This window comes from Amia ocellicauda, chromosome 1, assembly GCF_036373705.1.
Source record: "Amia ocellicauda isolate fAmiCal2 chromosome 1, fAmiCal2.hap1, whole genome shotgun sequence".
Classification (NCBI taxonomy): domain Eukaryota; kingdom Metazoa; phylum Chordata; class Actinopteri; order Amiiformes; family Amiidae; genus Amia; species Amia ocellicauda.
In genome coordinates, this window is record NC_089850.1 from 52542576 (window position 1) to 52560833 (window position 18258).

Below are 18258 nucleotides of genomic sequence, written 5' to 3' on the forward strand. Positions count from 1 at the left end.
AAGAAATCTTAAACTACAACAGTGCTTACAGACATACTGAAATACACCTGGAGCCCCACTGGGATTCAATCTAGTGGGAAAAAAAATCCACCTCTTTTGCTCGTCCACTAATTTCCCTAATGTTTGCAATAGGCATAACTAGGAGATGTGGTATCTGTCTGCTGTCTGCATCTTCCTCTGCTTAGGTATGATGCTGATGTCATTGCTGTGGCATTACTCTTACTCAGAAACAAAGAATTTCCACTCGTGTTCATGAAAATAAAAGAAAGTCTTTGGATATCACAGATTGTGTCGTAATGTGAGCACTTTCCTGACATTACATGAAGCAGTTATTGTTTAGTATTAGCATCGCACTTAAAAGATATTTCTCATATCAACCAGGAAAAAGACCTGTTAACATAAACGCCTTTCAGTTGGTATCATGGAGAAATGTATTTATCCTCATGATGTATTATATATAATGATGATTTATTATTTGTATTACAATTTATTATTATTTTATCGAGTATTTATTAGTATACTTGCCACTGAGGTTTCCCTTGTTAGAAGTGTCCACATCAGTTATTTTCAGTAAACCCAGTCAAAGACAAAAGTATTCGCTTTCCTCTGTTAGCTATGAAAACCACTGAGTATTGTTATATTACCTCCGTTTGTTTTTAATGTCCTACACAAATTTATTGTTTGTACATAGCTTTGTGAAGGAATGCTTTTTCTTTGAGTATGTATATGTATACAGTATATGCATACACTCACCTAAAGGATTATTAGGAACACCTGTTCAATTTCTCATTAATGCAATTATCTAACCAACCAATCACATGGCAGTTGCTTCAATGCATTTAGGGGTGTGGTCCTGGTCAAGACAATCTCCTGAACTCCAAACTGAATGTCTGAATGGGAAAGAAAGGTGATTTAAGCAATTTTTAGCGTGGCATGGTTGTTGGTGCCAGATGGGCTGGTCTGAGTATTTCACAATCTGCTCAGTTACTGGGATTTTCACGCACAACCATTTCTAGGGTTTACAAAGAATGGGGTGAAAAGGGAAAAACATCCAGTATGCGGCAGTCCTGTGGGCGAAAATGCCTTGTTGATGCTAGAGGTCAGAGGAGAATGGGCCGACTGATTCAAGCTGATAGAAGAGCAACTTTGACTGAAATAACCACTCGTTACAACCGAGGTATGCAGCAAAGCATTTGTGAAGCCACAACACGTACAACCTTGAGGCGGATGGGCTACAACAGCAGAAGACCCCACCGGGTACCACTCATCTCCACTACAAATAGGAAAAAGAGGCTACAATTTGCACAAGCTCACCAAAATTGGACAGTTGAAGACTGGAAAAATGTTGCCTGGTCTGATGAGTCTCGATTTCTGTTGAGACATTCAGATGGTAGAGTCAGAATTTGGCGTAAACAGAATGAGAACATGGATCCATCATGCCTTGTTACCACTGTGCAGGCTGGTGGTGGTGGTGTAATGGTGTGGGGGATGTTTTCTTGGCACACTTTAGGCCCCTTAGTGCCAATTGGGCATCGTTTAAATGCCACGGCCTACCTGAGCATTGTTTCTGACCATGTCCATCCCTTTATGACCACCATGTACCCGTCCTCTGATGGCTACTTCCAGCAGGATAATGCACCATGTCACAAAGGTCGAATCATTTCAAATTGGTTTCTTGAACATGACAATGAGTTCACTGTACTAAACTGGCCCCCACAGTCACCAGATCTCAACCCAATAGAGCATCTTTGGGATGTGGTGGAACGGGAGCTTCGTGCCCTGGATGTGCATCCCACAAATCTCCATCAACTGCAAGATGCTATCCTATCAATATGGGCCAACATTTCTAAAGAATGCTTTCAGCACCTTGTTGAATCAATGCCACGTAGAATTAAGGCAGTTCTGAAGGCGAAAGGGGGTGAAACACAGTATTAGTATGGTGTTCCTAATAATCCTTTAGGTGAGTGTATATGTATATATACATATATGCTCGATTACAAATTGTTTGTAAAGGTCTTTGGAACTATGATACTTCAGTTACGGAACATGAGTAACAAACCCCTGTATGTATGCATAACTTTCAGTGTACTGTGTTGTTTCATGTCATATGTATTGTGATGCTTACTACATGTGTAGTTCTTGGTCGTCATAGTTCCAAAACCTCATATTTGGGTATATTCTGTACATAGGCGAGTATATACAAATATGTAATGTTTTTTTCTTACAGTGAAAATGGAGTAAGTATGATATATTTATTTTCCAGTTTGTTACAAACATGGCATGTAGAAAGCAAAATACATTCCTTTGTGGGCTGTATTTATTATCTGTAAACACAATAGATGCTTAAGAATTGCTCAATGTTGCATACAGTCTTGGTTATAGCTTTTCTTGCAATTTGATTGAGTTTCTGAGTTTCTCAGATTTTTCAAGGAAGTTTAATGAAAGATGGCTTTATGCAACTGTTGCATTCAAAGACTAAAAACTGTAATGGGCTCTTACATTTATATACACACATTATACATTTAAAACATTTTTAAACATTTTTTTTTTGTTAAATCAGATTAATTCATCCATATATGTCTTTCTTCAGAGTATGGACTGTATTTCTTTACACAGTAAGGGTTTTTCTTACATGCCATGTTGAGGTATCTGTGCATGTGATATTTTTGGAAGTGGGTTACATTCAAACAGTATTTTTGAATACTGCAGAGTTTCCTCTGTCATTTTCATTGAGCCTTCCTTGGTGCGCTTGTTTTAATCACTCTAACTAAATACGATGTTAAAGCTTGTGTCACCTGTGCTTTTTTTGTGCTGTGTAACAAAAACATGTTTGTAACAGTTTGATATTCTTATCAGTTTCAGCCAGAGGAAATACTGTTTCAGTGTCCCTGTTGTTTCATATGTACTCAATGTGTTTAATTTTTATGTTGTGGGTTTAGTTTTTCGTTCTGTTTTGTTCTGTTCCGTTTTTGTATAATTTGGTCTTTAACTCTCGTTATTTTCTCCTCGCCCATGTTTACATCATTTTTTAAATTTTTTGTATTTTCCATGTGACCTCCTCCACTTTCCTTTCAACCAATCATGTGCGTGCGTATCATGTGACTTTGTCATGTGGCTTGCATGGTGCTGATGATGTCGTCCACGCTGGTGAACAGAAGGTAAACTCTTTGTTCTGATCGGTCCGATTCACATAGAGAAAATATTATTTTTAACAGTTCAAGCCTTAGTATATAATAATCCTTTTAATTTTTCACTTGAGAACACACTTCACAAAACCATTCTTTTTTTTTTCTTTTTTTTTTTACTTTCCTTGACTTAGTTGGAAAATCATTGGATGTATAAACTATTAGGTAAAAACATCTTTATATCTATATATATATATTTATTTTTTTATTTTTTTAGATCAAAATCTCAAAAAACATAAAATTGAAATTAAGATCAGCCATTTCGCTTGTTTTGCTGAAAACAAATACTTCAAATCCCTCTTCATAAAATGCCATGTCTGAATATGGAAATTTGACTTGGCAGTGTAATGTATGTGTATGTGAAAAATTGACCAAAGGATAGTTTTGATTTAAACTTCTCTCTGTAAACTGAGTATAGTTTAAAATAGTGCTATATCTGTTGATGACTAATGCGAGATGCAAAGACATGTGTGTTCCCTGCGGTGCTAATTGTGCTTGATATGGTCTCCGATTTGTACAATGTAAATTAATGAAATAGCAAATTGGCTGCTATTTAGGGAAAACAGTGCTGCACTTACCGTTTTACTGCTGCTCCACATTTTATGTTTGCTTACACATGCTTAAAGGAGTGATTCTTCACTGCTCCACTGCTGCAGTTTTACATAATATAAATGCAGGATGCATGTAGTAAGTAACTGAACCTTTAAGTGTTTGGAAGAGAGTAAAATAAATTATTTAAATTACCTTGCATACAAAGCAAATGGTTGAACTAAACAATACATTTATTTGTATCTTTTTTTTTGGGGGGGTAGGGGTCAGAATCCATTTTTGTGCGTCACAATTCATCATTAACACCTAACCCTCTTAGAAATCACTTTTTAAGCACCTCTTACATTTTTGCATCCTCCAAACAAAAGTGACTGACAAACCTTGTGAAGCCACTGACCTCCCAGAAAGCATTGCACTTTTTGTGTACATTTTATTAGATTTTAAATTAGTTTTTTTTATTTCAGTTTTGATTATCTTTTTTGTGATTTTTAATGAAGAGGCGAGATAATACAGAGTTCCTGACCACTGTTCCAAACAAACTAACAATGGTTCCCGCCAAACATTATTGCATGCATGCAAGTTAGAGTTCTTGTGTTCCTCTTTTCTTCTTCTTCTTCTTCTTCTTCTTCTTCTTGAGGCCTTTCCAGCTCTGACCCAACTGAAAAGTCTGCGTCTTTGTGCATGTCCATTTTATTTTGTGTTTTGTCTTGCAAATGTACCTCCTCCTCACCTTGTGTGTATATTATTCACTGATGTACTGATGTCTGGATACTGATTGGATAGCATGTAGCCTTGATCAGACTGGAGTCTCATTTATTTGTGACTTTTACCTTTACTTCAGCGATAAACAATACCTAGAATTTGGAAAGAAGAAACAGGAAACCAGACAGATTATAGATCAGTATGTACTGGTACCAGGAATCCATGGCGACTGCTTTATAAAATACTGTGATTAAAGATGATCAACCATGTTTCAGATAAAGGAGTGTTAATTATTTTTTCAAAACCATTTAGCAAGCGATTCAATCATTACAAATCCAGTCCACTGATATATCAACTTGAGCCATCCATTAAAAACAATGACAAAGTTTTGTTCTGATTTGATTTATCATTGTAGGCATTCCAAAGTAGGTATTAAAAGCACTTTTTGAAAGGATTCTCAAGGTGACTTATTTCGTGACAGAGAGCCTCTTCACACTTTAAATATATATAGACTGCATTACAGAAAATATGACTTCTAGTGAGAGTGCAACAGATAATGTTCAGATTGGTCCTCCATCTGCTTAGTGGTAATTTAAAAGGCTCTTGATGTATTACTTCAAGATACCTTACAGGTTTAATTACTAGAGTCAAAAACATCCAGTGTAAATGGGACTCAGCAAATTATATCAAAACAAACCAAAGCTCTATTAATTACGTAGAGCACAAAACAATGCCAACCTCATTACATATTGAATAATTACAGTGTTGCATGTTAGAGCATGTGTTTTTGTTAGTGTTTCTCATTTGTGTATAACCCTAATTGCTTTTTTCCCTCTTAGCATCTGAGAAACCTTCACCTAACTATGGGAATGATGTTCATGCCTGGACTAAAAAAATATTCAGTCACCTTTTTAATATTTGATTTCTTTGCCACTAACTCTTTTTATTTAATTTTCAGCGTATAACTCATATTAATAATACAAAATTATAATTATTATAATTATTATGACAAAGCTTAGGATCAAATGGAGTTCAATGTATCAAAGAATATGTTATCAAAGATTTTCTTGAAAAGCAAATGCATAAAACATTTACAAACAAATAGCTAGGCAATCTAATAATTTTGGTTGGTTTGTATGTATTCATTAGTGTGGTGTGAATTATTTAAATATTAGAGGTATATTATTTGATAGAAGAACAAGGAAATATTTACATAAAAGTATCAGTGTAGATTTTATCTCTTTCAGTAGGAGGAGGAATACATTCATTGAATTAATATTTATCACACATTTCATTTTTATCACAAGAAGCATTGGGTGATATGCATAGGTACTGTACAAACTGCATGAGAAAGCAAGCACATGAAGAAAAGATATGCCTTGGACCACTGCAATTTAGGAAACCCGAGGCACCCCCCAGTTGGCAGATAGACCATCCCACACTGCCTGTTCATGTTACAGTGCCTAGAGGCAACCATTAGGTCTGGGCCTTAAGCCATGTTCCCCCGAGATTTATCTTCTCCTACAACAGTCTGTCATTGTGTCCAATGGTTTACTTTGTATTAATGACTATGCTATATTATGCTATATATTCTGTGAAGCACTCTGTGACATTCTTGTGAAAGGCGCTATACTGAATAAAACAGGAGTGATTTAATAATTTATTGAAACACACATGCTCACACTGATAGCACAGAGACTAGGTCAGGTGTCAAAATGAAGAATAAATCATTCCTTAATTTTATGTAGCTAGTGCGTACGACTTGCTGATTAATCAGAGAAGTTATTTTACAAGCATCAGATCTGAATTAAGTCTGAATTGATACCGTGGCTCTGTATACTTCAGTGAATCCTGGTGACGGAAAGTCCACTTGTAGGCGTCACAATGTAATGGTTGAAAGAGACAGGAATTAGACACTCCAGGAGAGCTTAATTATTATGCTAATTCTTGACTCGGCTATAAACGTTTTAATTGTGCAACTTACATGCTCACCGTTCTCCTTACCTCTGATACAGTAATTAAATGTAATCGGGTAACACGTCCAACCAGTGTGCTGAAGTTAATTAAGTTGGCCATGTGTCTTGTTGTTAGGCTGCTGGAGTTTCGAATGAAGGCTCCCAGAGGGACAGTGCACCGATCCACATACCTCTCGCCTACCGCTCCTCAATTTCTCAGTTGTTAGAAGTACTTATTGTTCAACCTATTGTAATGATTTTTTTTTTTTTGTGAAGGAAGCGGGGGTTGATTATTATTATTTTATAAATGCCTCCCAAAGTTTTTCGTTTTCTAATTATATATTTGAATACCTCAATGGTAGTTTGACTATGGGAGAAATCAAAATGCAATAATAATAATAATAATAATAATAATAATAATAGCAGAAATATATACATTAAAATAACCATGAGAAGTTTAATATAAAGTTTAAATAATACGTTTGAAGTTATGCAGGGAAGATCGTTGATTTAAGATTTACGGCAGTCAGAAGTTTTTAATAGCTGTACATACACAGCTTTGAAGTAAACTGACCATAATATGAATAATCATTTTGAAAAATCATTAGAAGAAAGAGGTGGAAGAACTTTAAACAACCTTTAAAAGTGCAGAGAAATCTAAAAGCGTAAAATAAAATACATGTTTCTCTGGGTATCCAGTTACTGGACATATGGGGTCAATGCAAATGCCGCATTCAGAGGCTCTGGGAGGGTTGTCCTGTTGTTCTGAGCTTCAGACACTGGCGCAGGACTGTCCATTGTAAATAACGGCTCATTGATGTGTTCCTTCCAGGGGAACCCAGCCCTCCTAAACTGGAAGGCAAGCTGGTGGACACAGGAAACATCCTGAAAGTCAACTGGATCAAGCAGGATGACGGTGGATCTCCCATCAGACACTATTTAGTGAGATACAAGGCGGTGAGTATTTGCAGGGTCTTGCAACAAAGGTATTTGATACACAAAATTTCACATGCAGATCTTTTTTATATTCCTAATGCTGTGTCCACAAACAGCTGCATTTTTTATTCCAGAAGGATATCTGAAGAGCTAATGACTGTGAAACTCATTCATTGAAATCCTGTGGAACTTATGTGTTTATCTCTGGGATGTAAACATTTATGAATGTCATGGCAGAAAATATCTACGATTTATGCATATTTTTTTTAATGGCTGTTGAATAAAAGTGACGCAAATGGAAGCGTCAGCCTTTAATTGATTTAACTCTTAAAAGGGGTATTGAGAGAGGACATGCGACAGAGCGAGAACTCTAAGCTGTAGACCTGCGTTTTTCCAGAAACAAGTATCTGAGTGGAAGCCAGAGATCAGACTACCAGCTGACAGTGACTACGCCATCCTCAGCGGCCTGGACTGGAACACGGAGTACGAGGTGTACGTGGTGGCCGAGAACCAGCAAGGAAAATCACAGCCCGGCATCTACGCCTTCACCACCTCCCCCGAGCCGACCGCCATCCCAGGTACCCGAGCACTGCTTACAAAGGCACACTGCCACTTGACATGCCAGGCCGCTGTATCCAGCCCCTTCCCTGCCCCCTGCTCCCATCAATCCGGATCATGTAGTCGTCCATGAAAGCAGCCCTCTGAGGGGGCTTTCCTTGTGCTTTTAATCGAGCATCGTATTTGCACAATCATTGTCACCCCCCCGTAGCTGACCCTGTAGAGTGTTTCAGCTCTATATTGCTACTTGCCTTTTTTTGGGCTTTGTTATGCCAATATTTCCCATTCAGCCATTTCAGTCTCCGCTGCTTCCCCAAGGCCCTGTAGAACCCAACAGCTGCAATTAGTGTAAACACAGTTTAAAGCCTACAGCAGAGCCAGAAGGGTAGAATCAAATCTGAATGCCTAGGAGCGTCATACAAGCAGATGAAGGAGAAACAAAACAGAAAACAACAACAACAAAATAGCCTGAGTGACATTTCTATGTAAAGAAGGCAAAAACAGAATAGGACGAAGACTGCAGTTTAGGCAGCCATCGCACTGCAGCTCTCCCTATGGGTCTCGTCACACCTAAGCCTCATTAGAGTAACAGGAGAATTAGCAGGACTAAGTGTGAATGAGTAATTTCCTTGCAAAAACAACTGGTGAAGCCTGGCTTGTGTTTTACAGCTAATTCATTTGTTATTATGGGATGTTTTATGGTAATCCCTCCACCCCCCGCCCCCTTCCCAACAAACACATACACTCCCTGTTTCAAAGTGTCACATTTGCCCGTGCTCAATTGACAGTGCTCCTTTCAGAACCGTTTGCATTCTCACACTTGTCTGGGCTGCCTCCCCACTGAATTTAAAAAGGGCTTTCTGTTTACCTCTCCTCTCTCTCTCTCTCTCTATCTCTCTCTCTCTGTCTCTGACTTTTTGCAAACATTTGTGGATTTTTATAGGGTCTTTCTTCGCACTGGTTCTGATACACATTTGACTTCAATACTATTGTTGCAGTTGAATTTACTATACCTCAGTTTGTAAGAATCATAATAGGGTTATACAGAAAGGTATTTTGAAGAATCAAGTTCAAGCAATATGTTGAATTGTTCTAAGATATTGTACAAAGAAATTTCAAGAAAGATTAGCCTGCGGATATTGGATATTATAAGTTCTGTTAGTCGAGTCAGTGCTTTAGTGGGTCTGAAAAAAAGCAGAAAAATAAATAAAACCTGTTCTCTTTTTATGGCAGTGAGATTAATGTTCTTTTTTATGAGTTGTAATGTTAACAATGTTTTGGAAAGAAGATTATATCACTCATATAAGGCTTGATACTTTAAAGACAGTGGCGGGGATCATTTGGTTTCTAAGGTCCTTTCCACTACCCCCTGTTCATTATTGCTCTTCCTAAATCGCGTGAAGGAGATTATTCTTTGGTTCTCACTGGGGATGCAGCCCTTTGATCTTGCATGGTGATGCTTCAACAGGATTAATCTGTTAATGCTTAACTGAGTGAAATGTAACAGGCAGCAGTTGACGCATGGCACAGGGACTTGCTGCTTGTTATGCTTGGGTGAAACCTACCACATAGCAATGGGAGCTTTGGATAGCAACTCGATTTGGATTATCACTGGACCAGGTGCAGACGGAGGGAGTTTTCAACTTCCGTTCACACCTGAATTCCCGAGTTCAACCAATGTCATTAGGCTTCACAATACACGTAAATAAAACTGTAAACTGAGTAAGCCAACTAGATGTGTCTGGTAACACTGACACAATGTGGTCCACATGACAGCCAGTCTTAAGTGGATTGAGTTTTTGTTTTTTGGAGACCCGGTTGCAACAAGAAATCCCTGCTGTTGCAATAAGTCTTTTTTTTTTTTTGCATTTTGTTCTGTTTTTTGTAAGATACTGCAACATTTTCTTAAAGCTTTTAAATTAAGGTAAGTACAGACCTCAGTGGTGTTCATGCTTTATGAAAATGTGCAATGTTTTTCAAAACAGTACGTTGGTGGTGTGCTGTTGTCCACCGATGCATTTCCAGACACAATGTTTCACATTCCAAATCTCCCAAGCTAAGGTTGACTCTTTTTAAGCTGTTACAGGTCTTCATCTTTAAAACCTTGCCAATTAACTTGAAGCACAGTTTGCAATAACACAAAATAATACACTGAATCATTAGAACATGGTCATTGTCTACATGTGGTCACCTTTTTATTTGTTTGTTACTTTCTGTCTTTGTGTTGCCAGGACAACATTTCCTCTTTGGGATAATTCAATATGAAATATATTGACACATGGTCAAAGTGAAACTGAAGATGCCAGATACTTTTGCTATATTTATCCTTCCTAAATTGGGTTTTAATTTATCCTAGATTCAAAGGAATCCCTCTGAAATTAAGTTTCACATTAAATTGTCTTTGTGCAAACCACCTTTTTTGGAAAAGCAAGTCCCTATCCCTATCAGGAAAGTTGTCCTTGTATACTTACTGTTTCACTGTCCGGTGTCTACCAATTCCTCTACATGTATAAATCAGCATCTTCACCTTTTCATGACCTCCACACTTTGACCTTTGGCCTGCTGTGCTGCCCCAGTGTCATCTGCTGAGCTTCCTACTTGCTGTGGCTCTTTTACTTTGATTTCCTTTGTCTTTTCCTTAAGAAAAAACAACTTCTATCTAACTTGTGTGGATTTTGTTTTCTTTTAATTTATTTCAATTTACCTTCCAATCTTAAGTTTCTGTATTTATGACCTATTTTTCTATCTTTCTCTTTTTCTCTCTCTCCCCCCCTCTCTCTCTCTCTCTCTCTCTCTCTCTCTCTCTTTTTCCCCTCTCTCCCTCTCCCCTTATCTCCCTTTCCCTGTCTGTTTTCATATGTGATCTTGGACACCTATGGACCATCACATTATCATATGCACTTTTTATTCTTCTTTTTTTTGCACTTTATTTTTTTCCTTACTCTGTTACAAATTTCTCACTGTCTGATTACTGTTCTCTCTGGGAATGATTTCTGTTCTGTGCACCATTTTGTTTATCTGTGACATCAGCAACCTTAGGCTGCTCTTCGGTGACTTACACTGTGGTCTCTCTGGTCTTCTCCTTACTGACTGTGCTCTTGATCTCATAGACTTTGTCTCAGGGAAGGAGAGAGAGGCCTGCCATTTCATATCAAGGCTGGCTGTTTTGTATGCCTTCTGATCCTTGTGCAGAAAAACAAGCAAAATATCAGCTTAGTGTTGAGGAGGAGGGGAGTGGGGAGGGGAGGGAGTTATTTGGTACTTCTGTTATTAAAAAGCTTTTTTTTATATTGTTACTTAATTAGACAAACAGAAGAGAGCTCAAGAGCAAGAGTTTTTCTCAACAAAACAAAACAACCAGGAGTTTATCCTCATCTGATGTAACGAATGGGTTGAAGCACCACTTCACATGTAACATGTTAGAAAATGCCATGCAATGGCAGTGTATGTTTCAGTCTAAAATAGTAATGCATTTATCAACACATAAACACACACACACAGGCTAATGCGAATATATAGGTATAGGAGTGTTTACAAGAGTGGATGCTTTTCAAGTCCCTATTGCATCATCGCTTTGTTGTATTCGGTCCACTGATTTGTCATACTTCTGTTGTCATGAAAGTTGTTTTAGAGTGAGAGGCACCACACCTGCTCTGTTTACATGACAAAACACAAGCAAAAATCTGCCTGAGAAGGAATAGTGCTGATGAAAACTATTCCTCTATTGAAATTGAGTTTTTTTTTTTTTTCATGGAACATGTATATAATTATTTAGATTTCATTTGTTCAATTTAAGGTAGCTAGCAGACAGAATAAAACAGCTTTTTTTTTGCTATCAATGAGTGTTTGTTTGATAATAATTAAAGGTATTATTTTATGCGGCAAATATATGTACAGGGGAAGTTAATAACGAAGTAATTTTTCTTCATTTTTATGGGTTTTTTTATATTTCAGAAGTTTAACTGGCTTAATTCTAATGCACTAAATGTATTGGGTTAAACCATATAAATATATACACATATGAATACATATTGCTTAAATAGAATTTGTTTTGTGTTGCCATTTTATTTGAGTTGGGGTATATGGTCAATCAAGCTTCATAAAGTGGTTCCATCGCCCAAAACTGTATAAAAATGTTGTAGGTTCCCACATAAACCTTTGAGATGGAGGTAATAGCACTATATTAATTTGGCAGAGAACTTAAACCCATAGAAATTGCTAAGTTAGAAAGTTTAACCATGTAATCATGCTCATTTGTATTACTTTACGTCTTTAAGAGATTTTACAATTGCGTGTTGTGATTTGTGGAAGCCTTTCATTGAGGCAGTGAATAAATAGTCTAAAGCTTGAGGTTAGTGTCTGGAAAACAATAGGTGTGACAAATTGCCTGGGTCTGAATGGTGGAAAAAATCAACTATTTAGACCAAAGCTTGAGTGAAGGTTTTTCCGCAAGTTTTAATTTTTTTCACACTTTTTCAATTAATACTTACAGGTAATGATGGGATTTACCTGGAATTCTTTGAAATCATGTGCCAACGTCATTGTTTGATTTCTTATTTGTGTGCAGTGACCAATAATTAATGTAATCCCTGAACAAATGTTAAAAAAGTGTGCTCCTGTTTATCTACAGTCATGTGCTATCAAGTGCACACTCTTTACAGTGTACAGGTTTACAGGAATGTAAACTTTACACATTTTCAAAACCACTGAATTGTTTGGCATTGCATTGATAGAACATGTGTATGCTCTTTGTTTTTGCTGATATGCATTTAATATCAGCTGGAATATCACTGATTTAATCATCTGAAACAGTTATTAGTTATCTCCTTATCCCATCTCGAAGAAAGAGTTTGCAAGTACGACTTGTTCATGACTGTAGACCACGCCTTGAGGAACGAGGCAGAAATATTTGTATCATGATGAGATATATTTTTTAAGAAATGGTGCTTCAAGGGAAAAAGGTTCAGACACAATAGTAAATAAAAAGATACAAAAAATGTATTGCCAGTATTTTAGTGTCTTCTCAGTTTTTTTTAATGTTAAAGACTTGTTTGTAAGAAGTCCGTTAGGTCTGAGAAATTTAATAACTTTGGAAGGTGGCCATTCGTTTAATAAAGTCGACCTACAACTATAAATCAGTCTGAAGCATATGCAATGTGATTGTTCATTGACTTTTACTATGCATCCACTTCTCTGCACTGTACAGAGTGTGCTGGCAAAAATGTCCAGGAAGTTACTGATCAACAATGTAGTGATGTTGGCAATAGATGAGTATTTGACTCCTGGCAGGAACAAAATCTATTGATGCCTGAATTAATGACCCCTCTGAAAGATTTGTCATTTGGTTTCTGAAAGGGCTAGTGGATCGGACTCTCTTGTTTTTTAGACAATGTCTTGTCCCTGAGATGCTTCCATAAAGTTGTCAGACTAACTGCATGCATGATTTATGTCTGTAAAAGCCTTTTTTCCTTTTTCTTTTTTTTTTTTAATTTACTAAAGCAGTTGTGTCCCAAGGTGTACACTGTATGGAGGTATGCTCGATTATGTCCATTAATATTAATGATGAGCTCTTGGCCTACTTTAATGTTGTTCAGACCTTTGCAAAAACACAAAGGAAAAAAATTAAAATAAATGGAGAAACTATTACTAATTAGCTACTATTTGACTAATAGCAGCCATTCTTGCAGATTAGCTGAATACTTTACTAGTGAATGCATAAATACCTATATGTATATGGGCAGCATATAATGTAATTATAATAGCATAGTCTGTACATTACCTATCATTTGTATCCTATGACTAGAAAACAAAATGGCCCAGATGTAGTCTGTACAATACAATTAAATAAAATAGAAATGGTTCGTACTAGAGGTTCAAATAGTATTAAAAACTGTTTGCAAAGGAAGAGAAATATAAAGGCTCAGATCCACTCAGTAAGGTGAAGAGTTATTTCTACTTTTCAGCAGATTAAATGAATACATCTTATGGCATATAGGCTATGCAACTTTAGTTGGGAATGGGGAAACTGGAATCTAGCTAAAGCGGGAGATAACAGTTTCCTCATAAATAAACCAATTTGCTAGGACAGCTTGTACGTCTACTCCTGTAAAGGGAAACCTTTAAGGTGATTCTGCTTCAGAGAGTTCTAGTTTCATTAAAACTGTTATCTGCAACACAAATGGACTGTGCATAGGGGTTTTCATAATAAGTGTGAGGTAACAGATGTCAGATTTTATTAATTTGCACACCCTTTAGCTTTATTTGAACTTCTTAAGAGTGTTCAGGTGAGGACTGAAGTGAGTCTGTATTTCAGTTCCACAAGAGGGAGTGCTTGTGGCACCTCTTGCTTTTCTGCATGACTGTATTTACTAACCACTCTTCTCAAGGACTGCAATCAGAGAGGTTGTGTTTCTGAAAGGGTTGGGAACTAAGATTAAAATCAGCTTCATTGAGCTAAAGTACGCTTTACATGAATGCGGGCTGCTTCAGTCAGAAACTATTCAACAAGACAACTACAAACTGGCCAGTAATTCCTTTCTGTACCTTTATTTTTTTATTCTTATGTAAAGTTATTTTGCTGTGGATTTGATATGCTTTTTTAAGGGATGTCTAATATACACCTTCAAGTCAATGTGTCATGTTTTTTAAAGTGTGGGAAGAGGTTCTAGTTCTGAGTCCCTGAATATCTTTCCTCTTCCAAACTTTCTCTAGCTGGAAGAGTTCCGGTGAAGAGAACTTGTGGGTAACAGTTACTCAGTAACCAAGACATGCATGTGTGTGATCCCGAAAATGAAAAGATTCCATTTGTATATTTGAAAAGTGAAAAACAAACAACAATAAAATCATGAAGAAATTTAACAACCTAGATTGTTAAAATAACATTACAAGAAAATAAAGAATAATAAAAAAGGACATGGGTTTGACCTGGATGTCAATTTTTGTATGTTTGTTTGTTTGTTTTCTAATATAGACTAAGCTTTTTAAGCATTAAGTCATTTTATTTCAACCCCATTTTCAGACTTTAATTTAAACTGGAGATATCTGGAAGTGAATGTCCCCACTCTGAGTTAAACATTACTTACAACAGTCATGTGCATTTAAAACAATGTTTATCCAGAATATACAAGTGTGACAGCCAAATTTACACAATGATGAGCTAGTTTGAAGGTGTTGTGTTTTATATAAACTCAAAGGAATTGCAACCATTGCAGTTTACCACACACAGAGCCTTTTAACAGTCAGCATTTGTCAAAGTATACACTGCTGAACAATTTCTGAGTTTGAAATATAATTACCTTTTCTCAAATTCTAACTTCACTTGACCTGAGTTAAACACTCATTTTCCAAGCATGTGAAACAAATTAGATAGTCTGTGAACCAGTTGCTTTAAATACACAGACTGCTGGATAGTGACAGTGCTAAGAAGAAAGTCTTCTTGATTGCTGTTTGTGTTCAACATGTGTAACTAGTGACTTTGATTCCAACAATTATCTTCATTTAACTGTGTGTGTTACTAAATCATGAGTGGTTGTTTTCCAACTACTGTTTATTCTGTAATAGTACTAATTAGCTGTATTTGCTTGTATCTGAGTATGCATTTGTTTGTGTAAATGCAAATGCATGTAGCATCACTTTAGAATAGTATCATGAGCATAATACATGAGTAGTCATTTAGTTTTTAATTCCTGGTAAGTATATTGTGGTTTCTTACTGTGGAAAACACAACCCCTGCTATTGGTGTGTGGATATGTTTATCTATTTTTGCTTTCTTATTAGAACTTTAAAATAAAGTAAATACTCTGCAGTGAGGCTAGAACATTTGTAAGGTCAGCTTTCAGTCTCAAAGACAGGTACCCTGGTATTAGGAGAGAGAAAAGGTAAATGCAAATATCAGACTAAAGGAGAGGCTGAGCTGGAATAATGACTATTCTAATAAAATGTTGGTTACAGATACTCTCTGTATAAGAAATTCAGATCTATCATAGTGAAATATTAAAATGATGTCCTATTAGTTTGGATCACCTTGCCAAGCTTCAGTTTGTTTCAGGTTTATTTTAGATCCGTTGCAGTATATTTTCTAAAGGAGCATGCCTTCTTTGACTGTGAAAGATTATTCAACAAACTGAGGCCATTCTGATATCAGCTTATTATGGACGATGTGAGGAAAATGCATTGCTGCTGTACTCAGTTAAACTCTGCTCAGTTATCTCCTGTCTCTGTCTTTGCCCCAAAGATTCAGTGGTCAGCGAATCCGGCCTGAGCACGGGAGCTATTGTGGGGATCCTGATCGTGGTGTTTGTCATCCTTTTGGTCGCCGTGGACATCACCTGCTACTTCCTGAACAAGTGTGGCCTGCTCATGTGCATCGCAGTCAACTTTTGCGGCAAGTCAGGACCCGGGGCCAAGAGCAAGGACATCGAGGAAGGAAAGGCTGCTTTTTCGTGAGTATAGCCCTGAAGTTTGCCATCATTTTTGCACAGACTTGCTGTTTATACTCTTACAGCAATATTATCACAGGAGAAAGCTCTTTGCTATCACATAATCCTGTCTGGACTATTATGTAAATTAATAGGTTGTGTGAAGGGTTTATCATATTGTATCTACTATTATAAATGTCATCCTGTGCAGATTGGGCAAGAGGACAGCGAAGCTGAGCTCAAACTGCGCATAATAACATATCTTATACAATAGGAAACACCCTTAAGACCTATCGACCTTCTACGAATCACACGTGTATGGATTAGACATACACATATCTTGTCAGATCCTTTTTCTTTCCAGACCGCACCACAAACATAGATGTGGAGACCGAGACCATTGCCAGGCCTTCTACTTTTGCCTAAATGCATACTGTTATTGCATCAGAGGAATGTTAGAGGAAGTGAATAGAAACTGATTGCAATCAGGCTAGATGAGACTAATTGCCTAATCACTAGCCATGTGTTGCATGTTGCTCACACTTATATTGTATACATTTTTTGATGGAAGGGGAGGGGTTGCCCACAGCTTGTAGCTTGTATCTGATAGGCTTATGAAACGGTTGTTCTGTGACCTTGCTCCTGATGGCCTCGCAGGAAAGACGAGTCTAAGGAGCCCATTGTGGAGGTGAGAACGGAGGAAGAGCGGACCCCCAACCACGATGGAGGGGGCCAGACAGAACCTAACGAGACCACCCCCTTGACTGAGCCTGAGTAAGCACCCCACCTCCTCTTCCTCATTTACATTGCAGCACCTCCCACTGGCAGCCCTTTACACACGCTGCAGGACAGAAGACCCGGGGAAGAAGTTTCAAGGCATCTCATCGGTTTCTCTTGCTTAGCATTTTGAATAGTGCGTTGACATACTTGGATGCCTGAGGATTGTTTTCAGGATCTTTTTCCTGTGCTCTTGCAGGAGAATACAAGGTTAATGTTTCCTAAGCCATATGATGTAGGTTATGTTTGCAGTAGTATGACATGCAGACTTAAGAGGCTCCTTATTTGCATTTAAGGGCTGCTTTTATGTGGAAGGTATGAGGAGGAAAAGGACAACAACCAATGTGTGGTCAAATCAAGAATCCATTTTGAATGCTTAATCTATTGCTATTGCTCCTTTATTTGTTGTTGTTCAGCCTCCTTAATGTTCAATGATACTAGATAAATGGTGATGTGCTATCACCAGACACCAAGAAATGGCAAAATTTGAAAGTTGCTAATAAGAGAAATAGCAAAAAGCAATAATGGTCGTTAATAAAACTTGCACTGACTTACGAAAGCCGAGATAACGGCAAACCAACTTGACTTAAGCCTGATGTGGTTGAGTAAAGTGCTTTGGCATTAGCAGTCACTTTTGTGTTGTTGTTTTGTGGCTCGTGGTTCTTGATGATTCTGCTGCATTGTCATCACTCTCTCTCGGCCTCATCCTTTATCTACATAGCCATCAATGTCTTAACTCAGAGCGACTTATCAAAGAAGATAACAGCTTTAGCAGGTACAGGAATCCAAAAAGCAGTGTCCTCTGTGTATTAATTGGCAGGATACATCAGAGCACTCCTAACCTCTCTTACAGAAAAGACAGCAGCTGCCATCGAGCTTCGAGAGCGTTATGACAACACATCTCAGGAAATGCATTTTGTTGTCTCTACATGTCAAAAAGTCCAATTATTAGAATTGCAGTTTTAAGAGCTTGAAGTGTTATTGAGACTCTGTACTTTTTCTCAAGACATTAAACCTGGCATTAAAGAAGAGAGGAGGAAAATAAGCAAGGCCTTAAGCCTTAATGCCACTAGCAAACGATTTCTGTTATTTTCATTGTGGTGAAGATTTGGAACATTGAGTAATTATAAATTATAATTTCGGCCACCAATTGCTTTACCAATAATTAAATAATCCAGC

General features: G+C 37.3%; 1 protein-coding gene across 4 annotated transcripts in view; it reads left to right on the top strand.

Annotated features, from left to right (window-relative positions):
- Window positions 1-18258, top strand: part of ncam1a (neural cell adhesion molecule 1a) — a 226591-nt gene that overhangs the window by 199733 nt on the left and 8600 nt on the right. For all 4 annotated transcript variants that reach the window (XM_066708392.1, XM_066708401.1, XM_066708409.1 and 1 more), the window contains 4 exons: window positions 7224-7348; window positions 7725-7905; window positions 16119-16326; window positions 16960-17076. In XM_066708392.1, the coding sequence (XP_066564489.1) occupies window positions 7224-7348; window positions 7725-7905; window positions 16119-16326; window positions 16960-17076 (631 nt within the window). The remainder of the gene's footprint in view (window positions 1-7223; window positions 7349-7724; window positions 7906-16118; window positions 16327-16959; window positions 17077-18258) is intronic.